We start from the raw sequence: 18,707 nt of genomic DNA on the forward strand, positions 1-18,707 counted from the left end.
AAAGCAATTGGTACAGGGAGTGGTTTGGGTGACTCAGTAAGGGGCCTTTTCTCCTGTAAGTCAGCATTGACCCAAAGGTCCCTGCATGGTGCTAAGGGGTGCAGGGCTGCAAGAAAGGGTGTGGGTGACTCAGGAGGTGACTTTCTCCCATGTAAGTCAACACTGACCCCAGTGTCCCACCATATTGCTGGGTAAAACAGTGTGGCTAGAGCTGAGTGGTAAAGTGAAGATACTAATTATTTCTAATAATTGGAGGTCCCATGCTGTGGCAACTTTAGGGCTATGTAACCTGTGCAGTTGCATTGGCCCACATACTTCTGTGTCCCATGGCACATTCACACACCAGACAGTGTCACTCCAAGTTTCATGTGTGTTTTTGTGGCACCCACAGGCCATGGTACCGGTGCATTTCCATCCTCACTCCCTCCTTGGTTAGTTGCCCTTCCTCTCCACCTCTTGGCTTGTACACACCATGAGGTTTTGAGGAATAGCCATGGGCTTCCTAGTACAGGGCCCCATTCCCGCTTGCTAGCGTTGGAGGCAGAGTACCCTGTCCCAGTTGGCTCCCTAGACAAAAGCAGAGACTTACCCCATAGTAACAATCCAAAACACTGAATGTAGCCAAACACGTTCATGAGCTACTTGGTGGACGATGACAAAACCACACATGTAAGCAGGGTTACTAGACAGTGGCTGTTAAGTAGTTATCCTGTACATAGTCCCCCTGGCCCAGTGATGTATCCTGGAGAGATTACATCAAATAATTGCACAAGGGATGTCCAGTCACAATAGAACAAGGAGAGCACTGTCTGTTTGGCTGTCTGTCTGCCCTTAGTGGTCTTGAAGGATGCTTGGGTGAGGTGTCACCTTTTTGCAGGAAGTTCAGATCGTGGCTGGCTCACTAGCTAGAAATTTGCTTCTGAGTCCTTTGGTTGGCTTGCACTGTCTATACAGCTGGAAGTCAGGCATCTTGCGTGGGTCTTACTGGAGCACAGAATGGAGACTAAAGTACAGTAACTCCTCGCTTAATGTTGTAGTTATGTTCCTGAAAAATGCTACTTTAAGCGAAACAGTGTTAAACAAATCCAATTTCCCCATAAGAATTAATGTAAATAGAGGGGGTTAAGTTCCAGGGAAATTTTTTTCACCAGACAAAAGACTATATTTTATATAATATAAGTTTTAAACAATTTAATACTGTACACAGTAATGATGATTGTGAAGCTTGGTTGAGGTGGTGGAGCCAGAGGGTGGAAGAGGGTGGGATATGAATGTCTTACTGCTAAATGATGACCTAGCACTTGGCTGAGCCCTCAAGGGTTAAGACATTGTTATTAATGTAGCCTCACACTCTACAAGGCAGCACGAATGGAGGGAGCGGAGACAGCGCGGCAGAGAGAGACAGAGACACACACCGCACCGTGTGTAAGAGAGAGACGTGAACGCTGGCCTCACTCTAAGTACAGTGCCTGTTTAAGTAGATCAGCAAGTTGAGACAGCAGCTGCTGCCAGGTCCTGAGCCCTGTCGTGTCCTGCTCTGTGTATGGGGTAAAGGAGCGGGGGGAAGGAGCAGGGGGAGAGGGATACCCTGACATTAGCACCCCTTCCCCCCCTCCCTTGCACAGCAAGCAGGAGGTTCCCTGGAGCAGCACACGGCAGTGGGGGGAGGGACAGCTGGACTGCCGGGCAATTGATAGCCTGCTGGGTGGCTGCCGCACAGGGAGCTTAGGGAAACTGATAGTGGGGCTACCGGCCCACCCTGGTTCCAAGCCCCGCTCCAACGGGCTGCTTTTTCTGCAAGCCGTGGACAAAGCAGGCGGCTGCCCAACAACGTTATAAGGGAGCACTGACCAACTTTAAACGAGCATGTTCCCTAATTGATCAGCAACGTAACAATGAAACAACATTAATCGGGATGACTTTAAGTGAGGAGTTACTGTACCTGCTTCAGCTGTCTCCCAGCTTGTCCCTTTTTACTATTCCAGCTCTCTGATCTACTTTCACCCCTTGGTCCTGGCATCCACAGGCTAGTTTCTGTGCCTGCCCTTATGCCATCCATGGCTGGGCCTGGCCTAAAATACAAAAGGCACAGAAGTGGTGTAAAGCCATCTTTTTCCCCTTCCCCTTGTTCCCTATGCTCAGCTCATATCTGGTGCAAGGGAGAACTGGGCCCAAGATGTTCCTACCCTGATCCACCTGAGGCCATCCATTCCTTTGCTCATATAGAACAAAGCAGAAGAGAAGAAAAAAAGCACAGTCTTCAAATAGGACATTTTCCATAGTTTTTCAGTAGGTAAGTGAAAGTAGGCGCCTAAAGACCTCTGAGGGTCTTGGTCTTTGTATAGCTTCCCCAACTGCAAAGCCCTGGGAAAATGCCATCTAGGCATACAATGACCCTCTCGTCTGCTATCCTGTCTCTGATAGGGTAAATGCTGAAAGCTTCAAAGGAAACTGCAATACATCTCATTATTATTATTTTTTACTTTGTCCAAACTATGTAAGGTACCTTGCCAAATAGAAAGATATAATCCATGCCCAGGAGAGCTAACAGTCTAATCTTAGATATAAATAATAAAGCACCTAATGATACAGTATTCAAGGCCCTTCATTTTTGCTATTTATTGATTTTCGCTGAAAAATTCCCAGGTGTGCAAAAAGCCAGTATTTTGGTTTTACTGATTTTCACTCAGATTTTGGCTTTTTCACACCTGGCATTGCTTTGGAGACGCTCCTCTCATGATACTAGCCCTTCAGCATGGCCCAGGGCACACAGCCCCATCCACTTCCCCTGCTGGACAGAGCCTGTGCAGGGCAACCGGATGGGGTTGTGCTGAAGGGTTGGGGTCAGCAGGGGGCTCTGTCCAGCAGAGGGATCCGTACTTATAGGGGTGCAGCCTCCTGATCCCCTCCTGATCCTGGCACTTCTGCGCAGCCCCAACTGCTTCCTCTCCACAGTAGGAGAGTGAGAGGGGCAGGGAGCTGGGTCCCAGAAGCTGAGACCACCTGACCGCAGCAAGGAGTGGAAGGCTTCCTAGGGTAAGTACCCTCCCCCACACCCTGCCCACTGCACCCTGTGAGTACCAGGCACCCCTCCCCTCCCCTCCATGTGAGTATTGAGCACTCTTCCCCTACTCACCCACTGCCCTTCATTTTTGGTTTTTACTGATTTTCTCATGTTTTTTTAAATTTTTGAATAAACACAAATACATTCCCAGGAAATTAAAAAACAAAACCAAAGCTGAAAAAGAAGGACCTTGACAATATTATACCACTTTATTCCAGGAAGGAGGTCAGCAAGGACTGTGGGTGGAACTTCAGTGTATATCCGGATGCATGAGAACTCGAAGACCCCTGTATTTTCCTAACTGCAGATGAGATACTTTTCTAATCCCGGTCAATGAATGCAGATTAACGTGGGCTCTGCATGATGATGTGTGTCATTGCATGCTGTAGTGTGTAGACTCCAGCCCTGTAGCTATCAGAGAAAAGACACAAACTCAGGTTTTTCAAATGAAAAGAAACCAAGACTTTATTACGGCTTCAGGGGGCAGCCCCCTCAGTCTCTCACAATGAGTAGCTATCTAGCTTTTAAAGCTCTGGGGGAAGGGGGAGCCATCAGTGACTACTGAGAGAGATGGATAGAGAGGAACTACTCGACCCATCAAACCCCTCCAAGGAATGGAATATAGGCAGGGTGCAGGCAGAAGCAAAATCCTTCTCCCTGGAGGATTCGGGGCAGTAGATAAATTTAGCTGTGTTCCTCCTGAGGTGCTGGAGACGAGTCCCAGTTTATTCTCTGCTCAGCTTGTCACCAGCCTAAACAGAAGAAAGAAAAACACAAACAAAAGTGACCACCCTATAGAAACAATGGTCCAGATTCACAAGGTGCTGTGCATCACAGAGCAATTCAAAACAGTCAGTGCATCATCTGGCCCAGTGCACTTCCCCTGTTTGTTTTCAGTAGAGTCTTCACTGCCTTACATCTGGTGTCACTGCCATTCTGATTTGGTAGAGTTTTACACCCAACTTTTCACAAGTTGTCACGGTTCCACAGGTCTGGTGCTCTCAAACAGATCTGGAACAGTCCCTGGGAGGATCCCTTCAGTGTGTCAGCCCCCTTAGGGTCACACTCTCTTACTGGGGTAAGCCACTCGGCTTTATCGCCTCCTGGGACCCAACCTCAGAGCCTTCAGCACCCCTGCTTCATGCCGTGAGCTCCCTTCAGTGAGTCCACCTGAGTTGGACACATGAGGGAGACTTACACACCCAAAGGGAGCAATGCACCCCCAACTTCCCGACTCTGCTGTGACTCTCAGCCAGCATAGAAAGTCCTTAGTTAGCACAGAGAATGGAAATTTACAGCAAAGTCCATCTGGGTCAGTCTAGAACCCAGAGCCCTCTGACCCCTCTTTAGTCCCAGTCCAGAAGCTTCCCTCTGACTCCAGCAGCCCACACAATACAACCCCCCTGGTCCCTCCCCAGTCCTTTGTTCTCCAGTTGGTCACACCCAGCTGGCTTCCTAAGGAGGGTGGCTGATCCATGGTCGTTTGTTGCAAGGTACCAAATGTCTGAGTGAGTGGAGCGGCCAGTGTCTTCTGGGATAATCCATGGGCATGGGGACAGGGGACCTAGGCAGCTTGGCATCAGTTACACCTATATCTCTGGGTCTCTGCAACAAGTAACTACACTTTTCCTCCCACCTATTTAAACATGCCCCACATACGGGAAACTGAGCCACATACAAAAGTCGTCCAAAATGCTGTGAAAAAGTCCAGTGCCATCACACAAGTGTATTATTATTTTTTATTGTTTGTATTGCCATTGTGCCTAAGAGCCCCAGTCATGGACCAGGAACCCACTATGCTAGGCACTGTACAAACACAGAACAATGACTCAATACATTGTGCCCATCTGTCTATAACTCCCTGGATCAGTCCATAAGGTCTATGTTCTAGTGCTTTGTCCAACCTGAGGTTTAAATGAGTCATGTAATGGTGCTTCCACCACACCCCTCAGGGAGATCATTCAACCGAACATCATTCAACAGTCAAAACTCCCCCCTGTATTCAAATTCATCCCATTAACCCCAGGATCTCCTCAGAAACCACTTAGCTATTCCTCTTCAGGTGCACTCTTTCCAATACACGTAGAATGTTAACATGGCCACCTTAGTCATACTCTGGAGAAGCTATAGTTAATTCTTTTGAGCTTTCCTCATGTGTTAACAAGTACCCTGAAAAGGAATATTTGTGTTGGGTATCAGGAAACGTTTCCTAACAGCAAGTTTCTATTAGACTGTGAAAGGGAAGTGGTGGAAACCTCATTGTTTGGGACATTATACTAGACTGGACAAAGCCCTGCAGAATATATGGAAAACAACCTTGCAATGGCTGGGAGAAGGAAGGATAAGATTGTAGGTCTTTGCCCATTGCTAGCATTCTCTGCATCCAATGTCCCTGTTGCATCCTTGAACCTCTGATTTTGCCAACCCAAACAAAAACCAATGGCCAGCCTACCTTGACTCTCCACACCAGAGTGCTCGCCAGCAAGGCGTAGAGCATGGCTTTCCACAAGAGCACCAGGTAGGTGAGCTTTGTAGAGTTGCCAGATCGCATGTAGGAGTCTGTAAATCAAACACTGATTATTTATGGAATTATATAATCTGGGGAATCTGCATCTAGAGTATCAACAGTCGAATAAGAAATCCACAGCGAGGAATAGAAGGTCTTACTATACATCACTGAAAAACTGGGCTGGATATCTGATTACACCAGGCACTCAAAGCTGAATAGCATGGCATTTGTATTTATATTCCTGATATTCACTGGCTCTTTAATGCTTTTAATGACTCACGGAGCCATTGGGAAAATACCTGTTTCATAGATGGGCCTTCTATGAGTAATGACTAAGCCGGTAACTTTCCAATCTGAAGATATCTGCTGTTCATAATTATACTGAAGGAGAGGGAAGACCGAGGGAGCAAATCTGATTGGATGACGAAGGTCCCATGATCCCTTTTGTGAAATTTACAAAGGGAGCCCCCGCAGGTGGCAATCTCAGTGCACTGTCTCTCACATGCAGGTTTTTCTTTTGTACTTTTTAGTTATCTTTTCTTCATATACTATACCGGACATTTTAGGCTGGAAGTTCTTGCTTCTCTCTTAGCGCAGAGAAACATAACACATTTCCTCCACGTACTAGTCTAGTCTCCTGTGGGCTGTAGTACTTTGGTCTAATTTTGGTTGTTGGCTTTAGTGTGGCGGTGTTGGGTGGTGTTGGTGGCCTGTGATATTCATAAATAGATGATCCGGTGGTCCCTTGTGGCCTTAAACCCTTCCTGACACACCCTGTACATAGTGTCTGCTAGTAAGGGAGTTTAAACTCCTGGAGAGATAGAGGCAGTGAGAGGAAATGCCTACCTTCAGTGATGCCACATCCTGAAAGGCAAAGAAAGGATTGTAAGTCACAGCTTTCCTCAGAGCTGACAGAATACAGGCTTCAGAGTTTCTGGGATGTTACATACTGATGGTATTAGTGGTACTTACTCATATTATTTAGATTATAGACTCTTCCGAGTGTTTCTTAGCTAAATTCTATAGAGAGCTATGAAAATGTACTTGACTATATACACGTATAAAAAGACTATGCACATGCAAATATGTATCCCTGTGAACATACACATATAGTCCTGGCACATACTCATACATGTACATGTATATGTGTGTCCATGAACCTGCACATTTGCAGATGACACTGTCTTTCTCTTTGTATTTCTGTCAGGATTATTTTCTCTCTCTTTCATCTCCTTTTGCTTTTGTTTCCACTTTGATTGTTTTCCATTTCATACGATAACGTAATGCTCAGTTGCTACTCACCATCTCCACCTCTGATCACTTTATACTGGATCTCATCCAGGTGGAACTTCACAGCACACCGGAAACTGTTCTTGGAGTTGAACCACTCTTTGGTTGAGATCCTCAGGCGGCTGGTCAGTGAGTATGATTTTGATGTTTTATGCCAAGTGGAAAACTCATCTGTCCTCACCCCATCTTCCCTCTCAGCATCATTCACCTGCCAGACCAGCTTGATGTGGTCGGGGTAGAACTTTGTGGCCAGACACACCAGAGTGGCCTTCCCCTTCTCTTTGATCTCCTGCTTTGATGGAGGAAAGATGGCCACTTCGGGGGAGGTGATAGTGAGCTCATCCTCTGGAACAGAAAGCAATATGGCACAGACAGCCCTGCACAAACCCTCTCCTGCCTTGTGCCAACAATCCCTCAGGGTACTGATTGTGTCTTTGCTCTCTATACAACATTGACAATGCAAGGAAACCACACAGACACAGCTGGATCCCAAGGCACCATGTTTACTAACTAGATCAGAACATAACAGGCCTAGCTACATACAAACTATGGCTGAGACAGAGTTCTGGTGCCTTCTGCAACAGAAAACTGGGAGGCACACTAGGGGACTCCAAATTCCCAAATTATTTAAAGGGATACTACCAAACCCATTCCTCCATCCTGACAGGGAAAAGTATCCATGGGTATTATCAGACAAAACATGCAGGGTGTTCCTTGTGGGCAGTGTGCTGCGTCGTAAGACACAAGAAGCAATATGTTCTTGGCAATTACAGAGTGTTTTGGGGAGGTGTAATAAGACACAATAGTGTATTACTCAGAATTATACTACAGTGTGATCGGTTCACAGGCCCCATTCAGGCATTGGCGGGAAAGGGGTTAACCTTCCCCCGTTGGCTGGAGGAAGGCTCTCCAGGAAGAGCCCTGGAGCTGAGCTGAGAGATGGACCCTCACCAAAGTGATCAACTCCTGATCATTGCTTTAGCCTTAACTGGCACAGCCTTACATCTTGACTTTCAGTTTTGGCTGTTGTATGTGTGCTTGGCCCTTAAAGGGGCATCACATTCCTTACAGAAGCTTCTCTGTTTTATTACAAAGGTGCCAAACTCCTGCTAGAGATGTAGAATCTTTTCCTGACTTGGCTGGCCTGTTGTGGCAAACCCTCAAGGAATAGAGTGGAGACATGGAAACAGATAGAGGCATACAGACAGAGAACACCCCTTTGGGAACGTGGCATTCTGAGATGCAACATGCCCTGAGTTACTGATGATAAGCTCACATCATCTTATTCTCCCCTTAAAATGTTAGCATTAGTTTTGAAGCCACAGTATCTAGTATTTCCTCTTCCTTGTAGGCACCTCTCTGCCATATGAGAAAACCCATAAGATGAGAAATTCCACATTGCCCAAGGAGTGAGAGAAATTGTTCAAGGACACCTGAGGTGAATAGCTAGGAGCAATGGGATGAAAATGAGCAAAATGAAATGTTTCCTGAATGGCAGGAAACATGACCTGATACCAAGGTTCTGGAATAGCATGAAATAGTCTACCCCAGGGAAGAAATGCTGGAAGCCTCATTACTTAAATCATGTAAAACTGGGATTGGACAAACCCCAAGGGAACGATTCTGCATTGGTGAAAATGTGGGGGGAATGAACTAGGGGATGGACAAGATGTGACCTAGATATGATTTCCATCTCTACTTTTTTAAATTCTTCACCCTAAATTAGCTTTATCCTCCCATTTATATCCTCCCTGAAATAAGAATATCCTTCTTGTAGATTTGGGGACAAGAGTGATGAGGACATACAACTTTGTCTTTGGTCTACTTGCTCAATAACATTTAGTCTATAGGATAAGAGACTTCAGTAGAAGTCAGCTGGGATTTTATGTATTTTATTTGGGGCACAGAAGTTGCCATATCAATGGTCTGTGCAGTCTGGTCTCCAACACTGGCCAAGTCAGGCATCAGAGGAAGACTTAACCACTTCATCATGCATAAACACACACATACATTTGCACAAGCATGCATAGGCACACTTCGTTCAGTACTTTACACTTACTTAAGATTTGTGTATTGTTTTGAAAATATTGTATAAGTGACAAATTTAGGCAGGGAGCATTTCTAAAGCACCCACCATTATAGTACTAAGTTTCTCCCTGTTGGAACCCTTGCAGTGAAGAGTTGTGTAGCAAAATCAAACAAATCACTGATCTTTTTGCAGCTCCAATATAATTACTGAGAACATGAAAATGCACACTGCATTTTTTCATGTTCTCTGTATATACATGTATCTTCCTACTGTATTTTCCACTGCATGCATCTGATGAAGTAGGCTTTAGCCCATGAAAGCTTATGCTCAAATAAATTTGTTAATCTCTAAGGTGCCACAAGTACTCCTTGTTCTTTCTGCTGATACAGACTAACACAGCTACCACTCAGAAAACTACAATTACTGTTATCCCCTAATGAAATGGGTTCCATTATGAATGCTTTCCAAGATCCCTGGAAGCACCATACTGAATGAAAGGCAATAGGTTAAGCATATCCTACGGGGATATGTCCATTTCAGAGAGCTAGCATATCACGCAGCTCATTGGGTCTGACTGGCTCCTGTAGAGGAACCATTTCTAGGGTGCGTGAAAGTCAGTGGAGGTTTTTATCTGACGTGGAACCTGACTTGGAAGTTTTAATTTGGATTCCAAATCCTGGTGCTTTATTTCAGCAATTAATATTAACCACGACAGTCAGTGCTCACCTAGTACAGTGAGATGGGCTCCCTCCGCAAAATTTAGTGTGCTGGCTGCAGAGCACAGTAGTAGGGGTCTGGTAGGAAACTGAGCAGCTGCCTCCCCTTCCCCATAACCAATACTGTGACTATGGGGGAGCTATGATCCCTTTTCCTGTTCCCACCATCATAATTAGTGTTTTGTTTTACAAACTGTTCTCAGTTGCCTTCAAAGCCTCTCTGGCATACGTAAATGCTCAGCGTGCTTATAGATCCTGCCCTCAAGGAATAGAGAGTGGAGGAGACATGGAAACAGAGAGAGAAACAAAGACAAAGAGACAGACAGAAAAAAAGAAGGACAAAGAGAGAGGGATGGAGAGAAAGAGAGAGAGAAAGAAAGGCAAAGAAAGAGACAGAGCTAGAGAAGGACAAAACACAAAAAGACAAGGTAGGTGAGCTAATATCTTTTATTGGAACAACTTCTGTTGGTGAGAGAGACAAGCTTTCAAGCTCCATAGAGCTCTTCTTCAGGCCTGGAACCAGACTTCTCTCACCAACAGAAGTTGGTCCAATAAAAGATATTAACTCTCCCCTCTTGTCTGGGACCAACACAGCTGCAACAACACTGCAAAACACACAGAAAACATAGAAGGCCAGAGAAATGGGTGGACTAGGAATGAAACAGAGAGATTGAGACATACAGGCAGACACATAGAGAGAATCTGAAAGAAATCTATTGATACAGTAGCCTAGGAATAGTCTATTTTATATACCCACTTGCCAAAGTCAATGTTTTTTGATGGGTGAGTACACGATCATTGTTTTTTTCCCCCTTATTTTCACAGCAAGAACAATTGGGTAGAGACTGTGCCTTGAATAATTGTCTTGCCAGTTTTCCCTCACTTCCACTTGTGTGAATGCTACATGTCACTAGCATAAGCGAAACTTTTAAGCGTCCTTCAGGGGAGTGAGGAGATAAATCATGACCTCTTACCTGTAACAGTGAGCATAGTGCCAGCTCCGAAGATAAGGGGAGAGGTATTAGAACACAGCTGTAAGCTGTCAGAATAAAACCCACAACAGCTAAAGCCTGGCCCAGCCCCCACTGCTCCCCAACTCAGGAAACTTTGTAGCAATCATGGCTAGATTGCATTATTGGAGACTGCAATCAGACTATTCTCCGGCATTTGAGAGCAAAAGACAGGAGGCAAAGAGGAGCGTATGATTCTACAACGTCCTTCCTATGTTATCTATCTCAAAACAGCCCTCAGAGAGGGTGAAAGAGAGGGACAAGAGAGAGGAACTGTGTGTGGGAGACACAGGGAGACAAAGAGAGAGAGAGGGAATAAGAACATTACAGAGAGAGGAAAATCAAGAAAAAGATAGAGTGACAGACAGGCAGTCGGACATTTTACTGGGGTCAGTGAGAGAAGAATGTAGTGGAGCGCAACCGTCCCAGAGATGCCATCAGGCTATGCTCTCCCTAACTACCCTCCCCCCCATGGCCCACAGCCCAGGAGCCAGTAGCCCGTTACTTACCCAACACCGTTAGCCTGGTCCCGTCTCCAAAGTACTGCTCACGGTTGTTACACAGTGAGGCAGGAGAGTTGCAAAAACCACATGGACTGGGGACGAGTCCCCCATCCCCAACCTCCTTACTCCCTTCAGAAATGGCTGGAGAGAGCTGTTACTTCTTCCTTTCTCCTGTCATAGGACTCCCAGTGAGTGTTCATGTTATAATACACCTCAGCCCAGGGAGGACACGAGAAGTGAGTCACTGCAACCCCCCAACCATCTCATTTTATCTTTTTTGGCCCTATGTAATTGCTCTGTAGAGTGAGGAGATTGACCTAGTCCCATGGCTGAATCCAAAATGAATTAGACACATATATGGCTCAGAATACAACATGCAATAACACCAGCTAGGGTAAAAACACCAAAACTATCAATCCACAGGTTCCAAGGCTTGTGTTGGCCATTGCTTGGTGTCAAGCCTGCCACTATGATACCAGATGGCACTAGCAGCTACTTTATGGATGGGGTGGGGGTCACACATGCCTCTGCAGCATCTAGTATTAGCTGTGGGTCACTGGACTAGATGGACCAGAGGCCTGTTCCAGTAAGTGGGACATAGGACTAGGTGAAGCACTGGTCAGGTCTCCAATGGCAATACCTCAATAATATCACAAACAACACACAACTCAGGCCTCTCTCTTACCTAGGACAGTGAGTTTGGTGCCATCGCCGAAGTATTGTCTTTCAGAGTTCACACCATTATGCAGCTGCAGGAAAACCTACCTCCAAACTCACTCTGCTGAATCACCCTGCAATCTATCCCCCTCCTCGCCATGCACCAAAAGAAGGAGAAACCAAAGGCACAGCAAATTATAATGCCATTGAAATAACAGATGGAAACCAGCTGTTAGGTCACACCAAATCCATCCCTGCTGTGGGGCAGCGCAGGACAGGTCCCTGCAGTGTCTTCTTCAGGGCTCTATCTACTCCAGGTTTAAATGACTCAACTGATGGGAGACACAGTCAGACTCACTGTAGGAAATACTTTCTAATATCCATCCAGAATCCTTCCCTTTGCTCATGGTCATCTCTCTCTCCCCTCTCCCCCATCTAAGTTTTATCTCACTTAATGTTTATGCTCTGTTAAAACAAATATTGATTCATTTAAGGTTGGCGGGGGCCTTCCAGATCATTCCCCTCCATCGTGGCAGGACTGAGTTCACTGTCCCTAAACCATCCCCAATAGTTGGGCTTCTAGTGTCTGCCTTGATCTCCAGAGATAGTGATTCCACATCATTCCTTAGCAGCTTGTCCCATCCCCCAGGCTGTTCAGAGTTTCCTGAACACAGTAAGAATAATGGTTCCTCAGCAAGCACCGGGGGGAGACCCTCTCTGCTCCATTAGTTTTTCTTCCCTGTCTTGACCAGAAATCTTCAAAGTGCACCTTGCAACTTTGTTGGCTGCAGTCAATCTGGGTCCTACACCTTGAATTCCTTGAGGCCAGGTACCTGAGACTTACTCACATCTCATAAAGATTTATTAATCACTGAAAAATTACTATAGGACTCTTTGTGACTGTCCCTGTTGTGGAAATCACCATCAATAACCTGTAATCCTTCTATATCCTCATTACAAGGGGGCTGGTGCAATCAAAAAACTGTTGTTAGTAAGTACATTGACCCTGGGGAGAACTGTGTGCCAGTGACAACACAATGGCCATTTTTCAGGATTATGAAGGCAACCTTGTTTTGTCTATCAAAGTTGGGGACTCCAAATCCAAACAGAGGGCCTACATGGGAGTATCCCCCAAAAGCGTTTTATTGTGTTTGAACCACATGCATTAGACCTGGTTTTCTATTGTCAGTAAGCAGCATCTTCTTCTGGGATTTTTGGATTCTCATTGGACTAAGCTTTCCCATTGGTTAAATGATCCCTTTTCCTAGGATAGCTGTGCCAAGAAGTCTGCCCCATTTGGTCTGTTGTTAGGGGCCCTGTGTCCCAATGGATGGAAAAAGAGCAACTGGGAATTAGAGCACAAGGCATCTGGGAGCACAGCTTGGGATAAAACGGATCGTTTGTTTGTTGTTCTATTTTGTCTGTTAAAAATATCATGCATATTTGTTTGTTACCTTGTCATCCCAGACAAAACATGTGTATGTTCAATCCCAAAGAGACCAGAGTTACTGAAGTTAATGGACTCTGGTTTGATCCCTACACACTATTGTTTGTGCTATCTAAAACATGATTGTAACTCAGTCCCCTCTGGATAGATGTGCTGATGCATGTGTTGGTTTTTAATGTTCTGTAGCCCCAGAATAACTAGCTCTCTAGGGGAATACTTACACCTTTGTGGATCAGAGAGATTTTTCAGAGGTTGTTATATTAATGCAAATTTAGGATACACAAATATATCACAGCCCCTCACCCTTCCTAATTCTTTGCCAGGGCAGCCCCATTGTCCACATATATTACATTCATTCAGCAACCCACAAGGAATTTTATGTCCTTACCTAGAACAGTGAGTTTAGTCCCTTCTCCGAAGTAGGCTGGGTAATTGGCACACTGGGAAAACACCAGCTCAATAACCAAAGGGGGACGTGGATGGGGGGGTTATTCCCAAAAGGGGAAGATCTGGGATTTCAAAGGATTATAAAGAAAAATGGGATTTTCTTACCTAACACAGTGAGTTTTGTGCCTGCGCCAAAATAGACTTTATCGTTGGTCACGGTGACAAGGGGCTGCATCATAAGCAGAAGAAAGGGACATGCTGCAGGTGATGTGGACAGACATAGGAGGTGTTTACTCTATCTAAAATCCCAGAGATGTGAGGGCCACTCAGCCCCGGTTTAGTGACCATTGGCATAAAAACAGTTCACATTGCTTATGTGCAACACTTAGCATTCACTAGAGCACTGTTCATTATTTATTGATCCTCTTATTGTTTTATTTATATTTCACACTCCAATTGCTTTATAGACATTATCTAAATCAGTAGTTCTCAAACTTTTGTACTGGTGACCCCTTTAACATAGCAAGCCTCTGAGTGCGACCCCCCCCCTTATAAATTAAAAACACTTTTTTATATATTTAACACCATTATAAATGCAGGATACAAAGCGGGGTTTGGGGTGGAGACTGACAGCTCGCAACCCCCCATGTAGTAGCCTCGTGACCCCCTGAGGGGTCCCAACCCCCAGTTTGAGAACCCCTGATCTAAACAGTCCTCACCTACCCCTGTGAGATCAATACATATTGTCCCCATTTTATAGATGGGGAAACTGATGTGCCCAAGGTTATCAAGCAAGTCAGTGACAGTGCCAAGAACAGAACCTCCTGGTGACTAGTAGCTCCAGATTCCCAGTCCTGTGCTCCAAGGAGTAGGCAGCCATTCGCTCTGTAACTAGTGGGTGTACAATGGTCAATGAAGTAGTTACTTAATGGAACCTAGGAATAACTATAAACAGGTGCTTGCAAAGAGTGTGATGTTTTCACCTTTTTATCCCTGAATTAAAGCAAAGAGCTCCTGATTTCATCTCCTCTACTGTCAGAGTGCCAAAGTCCTAGGAAGACCCTGATAGAACACTATGGGGTTTCCTAATAGATTAAAGAAATCAATCCAAAGCCCCAAAGACAGTCCAGGAGGTTCAGTCACTGAGAGTCTAACTTCTGCCATCCCTGAGTTAATAATGAGGAGGGTCAAAGAGAAGCCTTGAGCCTGTCACTATGATCAGCCAAGCCCAAAGGAAGCTGAACTGGAGAGTGAAAGATCCAACAGAGTTTTACACTTACATCGCTACTGCCTCTGTGTTTTGCATCCGACACAGCAAGTCATGTTTCTATCAGGTCTCTGTTATGTTTTGGATTGTCTTTTTCTGGGAGGGTTTTCACATGAATAAAGGGACACTTATTGCAAGACTTTATCACATCAGCAAAAGTCTCTCCCACTTGCACTGACATGCGTTTTAGGTATACCCCAGCTGAATCAGTTTGGTTCACATATGTTTTAGCTCCAACCCAGGACTGGCTGTCCTACCAAACATAAATACTTCTCCGGTAGAATATGCAGGCAGAGCTGCTGATCTTTCTGTTGCCTCCCCGCTGGAGTGGAGCCAAATGCTCTCGATACATCCCAGACAGAACCCATGCTGTGCTGCAGTCTTCTAGGCATATCAGGCCCAGGTGGAGAGTCCCTGCTGCGCGGTAGAATGGTTTAAGTATGCCCCAGATGCAATCCACCTGCCTCGCTGCCGCACACGCGAGGCACAGCCCAGGGAGCATGTGCCTGCCCTGCTGCAGACTGCGCTATTGCTGTCCTGGTACACTCTCAAACGGGAAACCCACCGGGAGGTTTTTGTAAAGGCCCCCCTAGGGAATGTATCACCGTGGGCCCCCTGTCCCCACGACGTTACAATCTCATACAAAAACAATCCCACCCAAGGCTCCACCCCTCCAGGACTTCAGCCAATCACTGTCAGAGAGCTTCTCCGAAACCACAATCTATTTCCTCAGCTGCTCCGTTACTGCATTTGTGGAGGAAAGTGTGTGTGTGTGTGTGTGTGTGTGTGTGTGTGTGTGTGTATAAAGGAAGGATTACGTCTAACTGTAGCCATCTCTTCATAACACATATTTTTAGCAGAAGCCTTATTGCATGGCTAGAATAAGTCAGTGGCAAGCTTTTTCGTTAGTGAGCTGTTTTCAGAGACAGCTATTTTCTACCTCCACAGCATTCTGTGTGTTCCTGTTGCACCCCCTTCTCCCTCTGCCTTTCCCATTCCCTGTGAGATTGGCAACCCATGTTCAAATCTACCATAGATCTGATAGCACTGAGCCATGAGGCCCTGTGCACGCCTGCCAGATGGGAGCCTTTGTTCACAGCTTTTCCAGAGCCTTGATATTTTCTCTGAAAACCTGGGCTGTGTTGTATGTGTTTATGCCCAGAGTGTGAGCGCAGTGCTAGAGAGATGCGCTAGATTGACCGTCCCTGGAGTCTCAGGCTTCTGTTTACCCTCGGAGTGGCAAACCTCGGAGTGGCATACCACAGGCAGTGGCAATGCAGGTTTCTTTCACTCCCTGTGTGTTGCAGTCCCTACCCTGAAGAGATCTCATCTGGGAACATGAAGAAAGCTGAGCCGCCGTGGCCCATTCAGTCCTTCACTTTTTTCCTGAGACGATCAGTAATGTGGTCAAGCAACAGAGATGATGATCGATTCTGTGAAGCACCACCGTTATATAGACGTTCTGAGTGGGCATGAGGTCAGGTCACATGACATCCCGTTTACCTACATCACACATAAAATAGCCTTTGGAAGTGAGCCCTTCCCCAGAGGCTCATTTACAGGGGACTTGTGGTGCATCCCAGGAAGGAAGATGTCATGTCAGCTAAGTCTAAAACCTGCACACACTGAGCCAGCCAAGGGAAGGGGTGGACACATAAAAAAGCTGTAACAGAATCATCCAGTAGGGGGCATACCCCCCACCCCCAAGCCAGTCCAGCCCTCTTACCTATTGGACCAGCTCTTCTCAGGCAGCCAGAACTAGGAAGCGATACACACACAAGAAACCCTGACATAGCCTATTCAGCAGGGAGCAGCCGGTAAGGCCTCAGCAGGTGTGCAGAGGAGAGAGGGGCTAGCAGCAGTACTTAGCATCAGGGCAGGGGGATCCAGCTGGGCATTTGGGATGCTGGTGAAATGCAGTGCTTAAAGAGTGTGTGTGTGTGTGTGTGTGTGTGCGTGTGCACACGGGTGTCGCAAGGGGGTCACAGATTTGCCCTCCATAAATAAATAGAGCTGGGTTGTTAAGGGGCACACCTTAACAGTCTTACCAAAGCCGCCATTCCCACATTGTGATAGAGACACACTTTTTTCAGACCAATTTAAGCACTGGCTCGATGAGCGCTACATGTGCGTCTCTGCAGTAACGAAGGGTTTTCAGCACTAGTGAAATGTGAGCATCTCTGCAGCAGCAAATGTTCTGCACCACCAAAGCTACATGCTTCTGCACAAGTGGGGGCCACTAGCCTGTGGGAACAATTGTGTGTGTTTGCCTTGTCAAAGTGGATTACATTAAAAAACTACTGTTTGGGGACATTATCGAACAGTCCATTTGTCACTGTCTCGTCTCTGGACAGTGACGAGACAGTGTCTTATCTGTCTTTGCCTTTCTGTCTCTCTAGCTATTAATACAGGGACCATTATCACAACAGCGAAGTCTCTATAACACTATGCTTTGATTTGACCTTCTCTGGACTACTACTGCTACTTTATTAATAATAATAACAACAACTATTATTCTTATTATTATATAAAGAGGCATTTGCATTATTTGTATTCAGAGCCCCAGTCATGCACCAGGACTGCATTGTGCCAGGTGCTGCACAAACACAGAACAAAAAGACCCTAAGGAGCTTACAATCTAAGTGTAAACCAAGAGAAAACAGATGGCTACAGTAAGTACAAGGAAACTATAAAACAATATTGGTCAGCATGACAGGCTGTGGTTTCTACACAGCAGCAGCGTAACCGTTGTCAAGTTTTTTGTAGTCAGGGAAAAGGACAGTTTTCAGGATAATAATGAAGTGACTTTGTGGCTGTTAATGTCCTTAATGTCACTAATGAGCCCCAGCCCACAAGCTACGTGTCCTCTGAGTTGGAGATCTTTTGGCCAATCACTTTGCTCCCTTTGTTTCAATTTAACTTTGTATCATGAGTTCCTGTGGATGATGTTGGCGCTTCACTTGGATATTAACTTTAAGAGGTAATTCTCCAGAGCACCAGCAGAGGGAAACCTTCCTCCACTTTGGGTTTGAAATTGTCAAGGTTTCAGATTGTATGTGTGACAGTCAGAGGTACAGGAGTGAAAGTGTATCCATAGGCGCGGGAACTAGGGGTGCGGGACCTGCTGCAGCACGCCCAGGTTTTGTTCTGGGTCCCAGCCACTGGCATCATGCCCAGGGTCCCGGTGCTGCCAGCCCTGCACCTGGGGCTCTGCTCCTGGCCATGCACCTGGGGTCCTGCTGCTGGTCCCTCTCCCAGCCTCAGTCTCCTTACTCCTGTCGAGGCCCTCCACTCCCGGAGCCATGGCCGGGTTCTGGCCTCAGCTCTGGGGAGAGGAGACATGGACAGGGGCAAGGGGGGTGGGACATAAAAAGTTTGGGGACCACTGGCTTTCAGCACCCCCAGTGTAAAAAGTGTTCCAGCACCACTGAGTGTATCCTGCATGAATTCAAAGAGGAGACAGGGAGAGAGACATAAAAGGATGAGGTGGAAGAGAGGGCTTCAGATATGTTTTGTGTACCTTTAGGGGAACTGCTGCAGGCAAGACATCTTAAATGTATTTCAATTAGGAGAAGGGACCACAAGTACACAAATAAATGGTACAAAACTGAGCAAAGGGGAGACATTTCTGGAAATATTTTCTAACAGATCTGTTAGATTGTGGAATGGTGTCCCAGGGACATGGTGGCCCCATCACTCAGGTCATTTAGAACAGCACTGGACTCAGCACTAGAGAATACATTTTATAGGACAATCCTGCATTGTCTGGAGGGAGTGGGGAGGGGAAGAGAGAGAGAGAGAGAAGAGAGAGAGGCCTGTTCTGTTTCT

General features: G+C 46.1%; 2 gene segments (V, D, J or C); both read right to left on the minus strand.

Moving 5' to 3' along the window:
* The window catches only part of LOC140898634 (T-cell receptor beta-2 chain C region-like), a 131,958-nt gene that overhangs the window by 20,219 nt on the left and 93,032 nt on the right, over positions 1-18,707 (minus strand).
* Positions 706-10,622, minus strand: LOC140898651 (T-cell receptor beta-1 chain C region-like). The segment is given in 7 exon segments: positions 706-1,003; positions 1,943-2,072; positions 3,254-3,816; positions 5,517-5,623; positions 6,420-6,437; positions 6,876-7,208; positions 10,583-10,622. Coding segments are annotated over 5 exon segments (501 nt in total).

The sequence above is a fragment of the Lepidochelys kempii genome, chromosome 1 (assembly GCF_965140265.1).
Source record: "Lepidochelys kempii isolate rLepKem1 chromosome 1, rLepKem1.hap2, whole genome shotgun sequence".
Taxonomy (NCBI): Eukaryota; Metazoa; Chordata; order Testudines; family Cheloniidae; genus Lepidochelys; species Lepidochelys kempii.